This window comes from Lutra lutra, chromosome 10 (assembly GCF_902655055.1).
Source record: "Lutra lutra chromosome 10, mLutLut1.2, whole genome shotgun sequence".
In the NCBI taxonomy this organism is placed as follows: Eukaryota; Metazoa; Chordata; class Mammalia; order Carnivora; family Mustelidae; genus Lutra; species Lutra lutra.
In genome coordinates, this window is record NC_062287.1 from 1,824,648 (window position 1) to 1,836,678 (window position 12,031).

At 44.4% G+C, this 12,031-nt stretch overlaps 1 protein-coding gene across 2 annotated transcripts in view; it reads right to left on the reverse strand.

The window, feature by feature from the left end:
- Positions 1 to 12,031, reverse strand: part of PDGFD (platelet derived growth factor D) — a 227,689-nt gene that overhangs the window by 64,277 nt on the left and 151,381 nt on the right. For both annotated transcript variants that reach the window (XM_047692878.1, XM_047692877.1), the window contains exon 3: positions 9,644 to 9,824. In XM_047692878.1, coding sequence (XP_047548834.1) covers positions 9,644 to 9,824 — 181 coding nt within the window. The remainder of the gene's footprint in view (positions 1 to 9,643; positions 9,825 to 12,031) is intronic.

Below are 12,031 nucleotides of genomic sequence, written 5' to 3' on the forward strand. Positions count from 1 at the left end.
AAAGACAGACTTCACAATGAAAATGCCGGCTTCCAGTCCACAGTCCCCTGACCTCTGACCCCAACAACGGCTCCCACCATTCCATCCTCACGACCGCTCCTCCAACGCCCATTCAGTCCTGGACCAAAACAGCTCAGGCCCATTGGTATGACTGCAGCTCTCTCAGACCCTAAGTCTGGAAACACCCAGGCAATGGGCTGTTAGTACATCTTGTCTTTGTGCATCTCTGGGGATTGCTTTTTACTGTTTTTACTCCAAACTGAGATGCATCATGGGAACTCAGTGAATATGTGTTGGCTCAGCTCCATTAAACCTCTTGAGACAGACATACTTACAACAATACCTTTGATAGACCTTCAGGAATAAGCTGCTCCCTACCCTCCAGGAGAGACAGTGACATGTGTGCAAAGATTTTTATCAATTAAAAAAAAAGACTGGAAAGAAAGACATCAAAATATTCATAGAGGTTATATTTGGTGATGGGAACTACTGGTATTTTTCTTTTCTTTTTTCTTCATTACTATTCTATATAGTTCACAAAGTATCTGGGATGTGTGTTCATTACTTTTTCCTTGAAAATTTCAACCACAGTGTTGATAAAGACTGACAATCTGAGTGCCTAATGGAGGGAAATGAGCTAAGGACGGGTAGTAGCTTTGACATTGAATATGCTTTGACTGCGGAGGGCTTGGGTTTTTGAGGAGAGGTATAGACACAGATACGAAAATAAAATAGCAGGGATGAGAGGCGGAAAATCCTGAGATAGCTGGGTCATCAGGGAATAACGCTGTTTGTCTGGAATGAAGAATGCGTACGGAGAAGAGAGAACTGGCTAGAATGTGAGCTTGGGATCAGGATGCGGAAGACTCTCAGGACCAGAGTGAGGTGTTTGGACATGAGATTCACAGGAAATTGGAAGTCATTCACAAGTTTTCAGCTGGAAAATGATGTGATCACAGCTTTCCTTTAGCAGGCAGTTGTGTTCTGGACAGACGGAAGGGAAGGGAGACAGGAGGTAGAGAGACCAATCAGGAAGCCATCAGCAGGACCCAGCCCAACAGCAATGATTACTTGATTACTTATTCATGTGTTCCTCTCTTCCAGAGATGGCTCCATACCTTTTTAATCTCTTTTTGATTTTTTTTTTTTTTTGCCTGCCTGACTCCAATTTTCAATTGCAAAATAAAGAAAGATTCACTTTGAATCTGTAGCTCAGTATTTTCACAGGAGTCAGAAGCAATGCTGAATGGAGGTCAGCCTTAATGGGTCACCTTCCCACTGATCAAGGGGACATTAAGGGCAGGTGTTTTCAAGACTAGATGAGTCCTATCTATATGATTAATTTCTAATTCCTTTGTTCAGCTGGGAGAGGAGACCGGCACTGCCCTGAAGTTCCAAGGACTTTCAACTTCCCTGGGTAGCCGATGCCTACCGAGAGGGAGCAGGTCAACCAGCTCTCCTTGGAACCAGAGCTGGGTGGGGTTGAGTTCCCAAGGACTGTGACCAAGACGACTGGTTGAAAAGCACAAGCGTAAGTCACTGTGGGCTCAGACCCTTCGCGGAGCTCTCTGTTGGCGCTTCCGGAGGGGGAAACGCTTCTGTCTGTGTTCCTGCCACTGTTCACAGATACGGAGACATCAACAAACATTTCTGGTCTCTTTCATCACAAACGCCTTCCCTTCATCACGTCTATCTTGCTATGCTTCCTCCACCACATCCCTTTTCTCCATGTCTCCCTTGGGCCGCCTGCGTTGGACGCCAACCACCGGGAAGGGTCTCGGCTCCCCTCCATTTCCTGGCCCATCTGCGGTGCACAGTCTGCCGACCTTATCGGCTGTCCTGCCTGTTTGTGACTATTTGGGCCCAGACCTACAATCTTCCATGCACAACGAGGGGCATGTAAGTGCACCCCAGCCTCTTCTCTGGACCCCAGACTCCTCAAAAGAACCTCTGGGTGTGAATTTGCATCTCAGGAGAGGCACGCTCCCCTCAGGTTGGGCCCCTGACGGTTCCCTAGTTTTACAGAAGGGTCCCGAGCTTTGGCATTTCTCAGAACACCATGAAGGAAGCTGCTATTCTGCTGACTTTTTGGCTTCGTGTCTCTCTCTTCTGCTGGCTAGAACGAAGAAAGTGTGGAATGCAGTTAATAACCTCCATCTCTACGGCTCTGACTGAACCGCTCGGGATATTCTGAAATGCGTTGCCTTTTGGGCCTTTACTTAGGCAATCCCCTCTTCCCGGGGTGTTTCCCTCTCATCAGTCCAGTGGAGGGGACAGACTATGGGACCCCAGGGTATGTCACTTTGGCATAAAGAGTCTTTTGAGCTAAAAGCAATTGAAAAGAAGAGACACGGGGCAAGCTCTCTGCCCTCCCCATCTGCCTAGAAGCAGGATATAAATTTATAAACGGGTCCCCACTCCCCTCTCCACCAGGAAGGGCAGAAGTTAATCAGAGAAAACGCTAGACCCTTACCAGCCTGGAGGCACCAGAGGAACCTACAGAACACACCTGACTCACTGGCCCTTGGCTTCTATTAGCTCCCCCCACCCCATATTTACCATCCCAGAGTGTGCTGCCGGCAAACTCCAAGTCCCTTTCCTTTGTCTTGTCCCTTCCCCGAAGATTCTGTTCTTTTGTTAAGACGGACTGTGAACTCCAGTTCTAACCGCCCTCCTGGAGTGACTCACCACTGAGTGCCCTCCTGTGCGTGTGAGATGTTTGTGTTCATACACTCGTGTTTCTCTTGTCCGTCTTTTGTTGGTCTCGTCTGCAGGGCCCCAGACAGAGGGCCTGGGAGCACAGGGGGGAAAACAGCCTTCCTTCTCCTACACCAGCCGTCGCTGCCTGCATGAAGGTCAGTGCCGCCCTCCCCGTGGGCCCCCAGAGGTCCCACACATTCTGTCCCTGCGATGCCCAGTGGTTTATAATCATGTCCTTTCTTCCACTCAGGACCATCATTTTCTTCTTATGATCCACCGTAAGTTCTCAGAAATATTTGTGGAATTTACAAGCGAATACTAGGTAGAGGTATTTTTACTGAGGTTCACATCTTGGCTTTCTAAGAAAGAAACAGTGCTCTGTTTGAGGCATATCTTAAGTATGCAAGCCTTTTCTAATATAGTTGAATGGTTTCTCCTTCATTTTTCTCTTTTTCTCCAGCTACCAAGTATTAGTGCATCAAAGAGCATGGTTATAGAGAGAAAGTTATGGGTCTATAAAGAGACACAGTCACCTAGAGTCACTACAACTTCCCGGATCTCAAGGACGAAAGTTTACTTGTAGTATGGCTGTGAATTTACGCCCTAGATAAACAGGATGCTGGACTGCCCGAGTGTCATTAAACTCGCTCCCCCTTGAAGCTGGAGATGTGTTTACTCAACACGTGGGGAGTCGTCTGCTCATGTGGTTAGTATATGGGGCTTAGGAGAAAAATTAATTACAGGCGTAAAATATTATTTCGAATACTGTGTTGGAACTGACAAGTCAACATGGACAAAAACACTCCCAAAGTTGGGTAGCACCCGCAGACAGTACATGTGGGGCTCTGAGCTGCATCGACGGACCCACAGGACCGCGTGGTGGGAACGTGGATGTTCCCCGAGATTTTACGGACGGTGTTAGATGTATGCCTTTTTCCCTGGAGGGCCCACAGTTTCCCCATCTTGTGGAGAGCACCTATGGGTGAGCTCTGTGACCGCAGGCCAACTCGTAACCTCTCTCTGTTCCCTGCCTCATTTGTAAAATGAGGGTTGTCCTAGGCACTGGATCTCGAAGGTTCTGCAACTCTATTCTACATTCTTCCTGAAACCAGTCTTCCTGCAGTGCGTGGGTTGGTAGCAGCAGGGTAGTCACTTCCTGAATTAAATATCTCATGCATTTAATCATCACAGTAACGGGAGGGGATGGGTGCTCTCCTTCTCCTCCTCCTCCTCATCTGTGCCCAATTATCAGTCCCAGGGGGGCAGGAACTCAGTCCAGACGTGCCATAGTGCTAGGCACATTGTAAGTGCTCAGCGAAAAGCTTGCGAAAAGCTTGCTGAGTGATGCACTGAGGCCCAGGCATGACCAGCACAAATGCCCGGAATTCGGCAGGGCCGGACCGTGTTATCATGGGGCCGCATTCACCTCCCTTTTTGTCTCCTCCTGTTTCCTTAGTCTTTTTTTTTTTTAATTTATCTACCTGCTCCTCTTCTGCTCCCCACCCCCACCCTAACCCTTGACACCTGCAGTTTGCTGGTGAACCTCACCATACCTTTGAGAAAGTATCCTCTGCTCCAAGATGATATGAAACTTTGCTCTTCAGTCTCTCATGAATTCTATTAAGGTTTTCACTATGTGCTCAGGTTTTAGGAAAGCGATCTGATTAAAATAATGAATTCACTTCAAAATAGGCTATGGAGTTAGTGGGATTCTAGGACATTTGGAACACTTAGATGAGAACATTTGTCTACCCGTGCCTGTAAAATGGCGCCACAACGAGACTCTGTCCATAAGATGCTGAGTTTCAACCCACAGGCGCTGAAGCGGCTGGGGGGCTTCCCAGCCTGGCAGCCTACTGCAGGGACAGTTGCCTGTGGCTTTCAGAGCCTGCACCCATCCCTCCTGCTCTGCTCCCCTCCTGTTTATTTATCTGGGAGACAGAAAGAGCGAGCTCTCTTGCGCAGGCTTTACGGCTCCCAAAGCTCCAGTAGGATCTATCTGTAAGGATGAAACTGATGGAGACAGTGACAGTGTGATCACCCTCCTGACCTCGACTGTTCCTGGCTCTACACACGGTCTGGCCGTGTGGCCGGGGCCCCAGGATGTGTTCACAATGTCCCACGATTTTCATCTGACTGTGCAAATGAAGACATGCTACACATTTTACGAAGAAAGTAAATGGGGTTCTTCACTCTCCAGCTTTGTCTGAGAATTCCACTTCAGGGAATAAGCATGAACTACCCACACCGTTCATTTGTTTTTGTTCAACCAGCTGGAAGGTTTTAGTTGAATGAAAGTGGAATCTGCAAAAGTTGTAACTGAGAATCCCATCTTATTCAATTCCTTCATTTTATTCCTCCTTTTTCTTCTCCTCCTCCTCCTCTTCTTCTTTCCCTTCTCCCTTTTCTTCTCGAAATAATTATTTATAATTATATTATTTATAATATAATTACATTATTTATAATAAGAAACCACGATTCATGCAGCTTCAATTTCAATGGAAATCTTAACTACACCACTTGAAATTAATTCAAACTATAGAGATACGTAGTTAAGCAACTGGTCTGATAAAATTGCTTTTTAATTGTTTATAAGAGGTACTAGCAAATTTCAAGTTTTGAAATGACTTGCAATTTGTTAATAAAAAAGAAAGTTTTTGAATAGCTTAAAAATGACTTACTGTTTTTATGAATTTAAAAAAAATGTACCTTACGTTAAACACAAGTGCACACACACACACAAATAGAAGTTTTTATGTTTGTTACGATGTGCAGTAAAATGTTTCTACCTTGGATGGAGGGAAAGGATGATGGTTAGAGGTGTCTATACAGGTGTATGGCCCTTACTGACACCTGGGCTGTTTGAAGAGGGCTGAGGAGTGCACCTGTCACCTGTTTTATTAATAATAATACCAATGATAATAAGAACAGCAGATACATAAATAGTTATTAAGTTCTAGGGAGTTTACAAAATTCTCTAGTTTAATGCCTGCAACTACTTAATGTTGGGCAGTATTACCTTCATTTGACAGATGAAAAACTACAGTGAGCCACAGAGCTGAAATTCACACCCATGGTTGCTGACTTCTCTGAAAACCATCCACTGGCAGCCTTGTATTTAGATAACTTTCCAATAACCTACTTAATGGTCTTCAAAAGCAGATTCCTGACAACCCATCCATCCATTCCCCCACAAACTGGAATTGAGGTGGGAGATCCTCATTTATTTACACAATCCCATCTTGCTAACAAGTATCTGAAAACAATGATGCCCTCTGAAATCTACCTATTCTCCTCCACAGAGTAAAAATTAGGGAAAGAAGACTGAGCAGAAAGCAAAAAATGAAACTAGGAAGTTCTGTTGAATCATATTTTATCAGGACAGAGTCAACTCAACAAATTCACTCGCTAGCCATGTAGAAGGCACATGCAGCATACACACAGAAATACAATTGTCCTACCCTTGAATAGTTCAATACCATTGTGGAAATTAAGACAATAGGCTTAAAATGGAGTCACTCATGCTAAGGCCACGTTACCAAACAGAGACTTAATTATAGTGTTGGTTTTCCCCAGAACAGAATCTTAAAGCAGTCAATCAGGAATCTCCTGATTAACACTAGTTATACAATCTGCCTGATGGACTCCTGCTGTCTTCCAAGGAAACATAACTTTGCGGTAATGAACTCGGTTTTTTTTTTTGCCTAGTATAACCTCCTTGTTCATGCTCTCTTCTGCCTATAAACGTCTTTCTATTTGCACAGCTCCTTGGAGCCACGTCCTGTCTGATAGATTGGATCTTGCCTGATGAGTGAATCATTAAATAAAGCCAACAAAATCTGTAAAATTTACTCAGTTGAATTATTTTTAACACCATTAATCTGGAAGAGACAGATATACACACAATTAGTGATGGTAAAGGTAGGATCATTGGTGCCATGATGATTGACCCCTAAGTGTGTGTTATCATCTAAAATCCACATGCTGAATCCAATTACTACCCTCCTTTTATAGATGTAAGAGCAAAGGGTAAGAGACTTGTTAAATATCAGACCATTAGTAAGGAAGGAAACATTATTCAACACAAAGGGAGCTTTACAGCAAAACTGGCCCCATGAGACTGCACTGCCTTGCTCTAAGAGAGATTGGGACAGGTGCTGTAGAAAAAGGTGGATCAAATTCCAAGCATAGCAAACAAGATTGTAATACATGAACCAGTCCTAACCAAAAATAAGTGGCCCTGATGTTAAACCATTCACCTCCCACACTTAGCTGGAATGAAAAATTGCCCAAGATGTGTACTGGACTTGGTATCCCGCACACGTTATGAGCCGAGACCATGCAGATCTGATTCCCGAGCATGGGGCTCTGATGGTCCTGGGCACCTGTTACTTCCAGCCCCAGAGAACATCCCTGTACACCTGGAGAGTCACTGAGGTATGAGGAAGAGAGATGTTTCATGGGAAGCAGAAACGTAAAAAGGGAGAGACGGAAGGAAGGTGGTCATATCCTATCAAGATGGCTACTTGCCATCTTCCCAGAGCACTCTGACTCCTCAGAAAATATTCTCAGGCTCAAACGTCCCTAGAACCTAACACGCCTGAAGGTAGGGTTTGCAGAATAGCTGCCTCCAACCCTTAGAAGTTTTGCGGGACTGCGTAACACTGTAAAAATAATAATTTAGATAACACTTAAGTGGGGTTGCCAATTTTAATCCCCTGTCTCCATATTAGCTCATAGTTGGCCAACTGTAGGCTTTAAGCCTGGTCTCGGTGGAGTCTGACTTTATAAATGCTGCTTTGAAGTCTCTGCAGGTACAACTTAAACACAAATGACATGGTCTTCCCAATACACGGCTCGAGCCATAGCGATCTTCTATCCCCGTTGAGCAAGAATCAAATGGACGTTTTATCCGCAGCCACACAGATCTACAGTCTGTACACACCTGGAGGGGAAGCTCCTCCCACCTGTTGGGATTCAGCCACCAAAGCACTTTGTCTCCCAGGGATCACACTTAGTGCCAGAAGACTTTAGGAGCAGAAAAGGGAGCCTGGAGCTATTCCCAATGAATGCAGACCAAGGGGTTGGCAGGGAAGTACACAGAGAAGTGATAACTGTCATCATCCCCCAAACCCACAGTGGAGTCCTGGTGCAGGTGAATGAGTAAGGGAGTGGGGGGACGCCAGTCTCTGTGCCCCTCTAGAGGCTGTCCCATATGCCACTTGCCACCGGCTAGTGAGGGAGTGATGAGCCTGAACCAAAACCCCAAAAACCTCCAACAGGAGAAGTAGCTCTTCCCTAAATCCATATCTGTACTCTCTGTTCTACAAAAACAAAAAGGCATTATTTCGCCTTAGAGTGTCCCTGTATGAGGGTTAGGGGTATTTCTAACTGACTGTGGACCGTTCAATTTAGTCATGACCAAAGTTCTACAAAAAGTATCTCCATCATCCGGGATAGTGCTTGGTATTTTAAGGGAAAAAAAGTCCTTCCCTAAGCCTATCCACCTGCATTCCAACATGCCAAGCCTGCTCATCCATGAACAGCAGAGAATGGATGCACCAGTGGACACGTGGAAAGAAAGAAAGGTGGAAACCAAAGGTTCACACTTCAGTTTGCATGCTGAGCAGCACGGTTGTTTGCAAAAATGTAAATCTTGCTTGATGGATTATTTTCAAATCAAAACTGGAACCAGACACACCTCACGCTCTTTTCCCATTTATTCTGGTGTAGAATTCACTTAGTGTTTAATAACTCACGATAATGCAAAAATAAAAAAAAACAAAACAAAAAACCACCCACATCAGATATAAAAAGCAAGTTTTTTTCCCCCATTCTCAATTTAACACAAGAGGGGAGCAAGACCACAAATTGACTCCATTCATAGTGCCGTGTTCTATTTTGGTATCCGGCCTTTGAAAAGGGACAGAGTCAAGCTGAATGGGAATAAACGGTGTTTGTGGGAAAACAAAAGGCATCATGCTACGAACACGAAGGGGTCACGGGTAGTCTAATAGAGCGAACAGGTAAAGCCATCCCGGTGTCTCTCTGAGCTTAACCCATAGAGCCTAGCACTTCTGTGTCATTACTCATTGTTCCCACTCCCCATGGCTTTGTAACTGATTGTCATCCCTACCAGATTACAAACTTCAGGGGCTCAAGAAACCCATCTGTCCTGCCCACCTCTGTGGCCATGACACCTAGCAGAACGTCTGACAATGAGCAGGAACCTTCCAGTGTCCTATGAATGACCGCGTGAGTAAAGCAGACACATGGCGGCATGTGACCCAAGAGCCAGAATTAATGATGATAGAGATTTTGACTCAGTAAGAGGCTGAGCAATTTCCACTGGTCAGAACGACGTAGAGTTGGGAATGGCGGCTGGTGTGTGGAAGGAGAGGTGAGGACACAGAGAAGCGTGACTGTAGCAAACAGTATGCAACTCCGGGGTCCGGGCTCAGGCTTTATGATCCTCAAGAGGCTTGCTAACTCTGAAGCTCTATGATCATGACATAGACCTTTCCCCAGTTTGGATCAGAATTTAAACTAAAATCATTCACACACTTCTCTGTGGCTGGAAGGACACAGACAACTTTTTGAATGGAAGATGGTCAACTTTCCAAATGCCTTTTTTTGGGCTATACATTTATCCCACATCAGCTGGATCAAAGGTAATACTGCTTTCTTCTCAACTATTTTACTTTTTCTAATTACCAGGATTCCGTTCAAAAGGTGTAGACCCAAGGGTTGACTTAATCGATCCCGAATAGTGTTCCTTACCGAAGAGAGCTTTACCGTGTTGGCCATGAAGTAGGCACACAGCATACCACTGAGAATTAACAAAAGTTCACCCTCATACCGCTGCATTTAATCACAGAAAATATCTCTATACTTTATGAAACCAGTGTCTGCTTTTAATCACAGAGTGGTTTTGGCTACTTACCACAATGGAATAATAAATCTTGAATCCAGGTTTAGCCACGAAGTAGTCATCGGACTTGAATGTTATTTTTATTTGGTTTGTTCTTGATGTTATCCTTGGAGGAACTTCCTTGTGTCCACACCACCGTCCTCTAATTATGGTACTGGTTTCAGATACATCTTCGACTTCCACAAAATCATACCTGGTTTCAATTTGACAAATAAACATATTTTGGTTAGAGTAGACTACGAAATTTGTACTTCCACTCGGAAATGAAAATTACATATGTGCCTTCTCATGACCTATGTGCTAAAATGAAAACTAAAGCCCATTGAAATTTTGAAGGGAAACCTAGTTTTTTGGGTGAAATTTTCTAAATTCAAACTTCAATAATCCAAAAGAACCCTCATGGACGTTTAGCCATGAGTATGCCCAAATCATCAGTAATGAAAATGGGCCACTGTTTGAGCAAGGGGCTCATAAGTGTTTCCTAGGAAAACCAGTAACTATAATCTATTGTCATCTTTTGTCCTATTTTTTAGATATAGCTCTAATTCTATGTCCAAATATTTACTATATGAAGTTTTCAAACAAATTCCCACTTTGAATTAATTCACCACATTCAGGGCTTCCTTAAGAAATGACCTGTATCTATAAAGCATATAGAATTAGCATTACATTACATCATCCCATTATAGAAGATACCTGGTGAAATAAAATAAACCTCTATTTACTCTTTTTGGAAGCTGTCTTTTGGAAGGATCATATAATAAAACAGGACAGTTACCATAGTGAAAAGCATTAAGACTTCGGGGAGGGAGCTGTCCTAGCCACTACTGGAACTAACTGGCCTGGTTAAACCAGCGTGTGAATGAGCAGAAGATCACAGTTTCAACTCTGACGCTGGGCAGAGAGTCACCGAATGCCAAGGTTAAGAACAGAGGGCAGTCCCCTCTGAATGTTCCATATAACCTTTCCATCACGTGGTAAAATGTCTTTAGGGACAGAGTGTACATCTTCTAGTGATCATCTCCCTGATTTTCAGACACTGCAAATCTTGGGACAGTCTACTTGGTGAGCTGAACTACCTGACTTTCATCTGGGCATCCGTCTCTCCCTCCCCCCGGATGACATGGGCTGCTAACGTCACAAGGCAGAGGACGAGCACTCAGGGTGAGCAGTGGCCGCTGTCTCAACACACTGTGGTTTTTCCATTCCGACTGCCAAAAGGAATCAGCGTGAGAAACATCACAGGTGAATGTGAAGAAAATCCTGGATCCGGCAGGATAATCACAGGAGCGGGGTAACTTATCACCCACTTACCCAACTTGTCACCCATCCCACTTATCCAATATTGGCATCATGACTACTTTTCATTGAAGTGACTTGCAAGGTCCTTAAGTCCTTTGCCTCAGTTTCCTTATGAGCCAAATAAGAGTTTATACAAATTTCCTGGCTGGATATCTCTTGGGTGCTGTGTAAATTAATTACTTAATGTTTATACAGTGCTTGGAAGGTGAAAAGCACTCACAAAGAATCATTATTCAAGCAATAAAATATTACAGTGTAAACATCAAGGAGGCTTTGGAACAGATGGTAGGAAATCAATTGCATTACATTTTATATACAATATATGTAAATCATAGTTACTGCACAAAGCATGAGTATACTTGAAACTTTGTTAATAACACCATAGGTCACTTTCCTTTTTTTTGTGTGTGTGTGTGTGTGTGAAAACAACAGCAGTGTGATTTTTACTGTGGATGAAGTCAAGAGAGCTTCACTTCAATTCTTTGGGAGGGTCTGAGGCTCTGAGGCTCTGACCTGTCTCTCTCCCATCTTCCTTTCCCCTTTCCACACCTACTCCTCTACCTGCCTCCATAAATTTGGAGACGCAACCTGATTTTGATGAGGGGTCCAGAAAGGAAAGCACCCTGGCATCTTCTATTTTCAAGGCCAGGGTCGAAATCCCAGCTCAGCTGTCGGGACCTGCTTTCCTGTCCGGGTCATCACCACCCTCTAGAGTCTCCAAAAAAAAAAAAAGTGTCTCCCACCATCTCTTTTTCCAGCCCAGAAAATGAGTTCTCCCTTTCCAGGTTGCACAGACCCGAGATCTGCTGGAGTGAGTTCTCTCTGTAAATAAATATTAACCGGGGGCGCCTGGGTGGCTCAGTGGGTTAAGCCGCTGCCTTCGGCTCAGGTCATGATCTCAGGGTCCTGGGATCGAGCCCCACATCGGGCTCTCTGCTCAGCAGGGAGCCTGCTTCCCTTCCTCTCTGTCTGCCTGCCTCTCTGCCTACTTGTGATCTCTGTCAAATAAATAAATAAAATCTTAAAACAAAAAATAAATAAATATTAACCGGCTCTTTGGACTGTATTTGTCTCTGCTTTTGGCTTACATTACCCTCT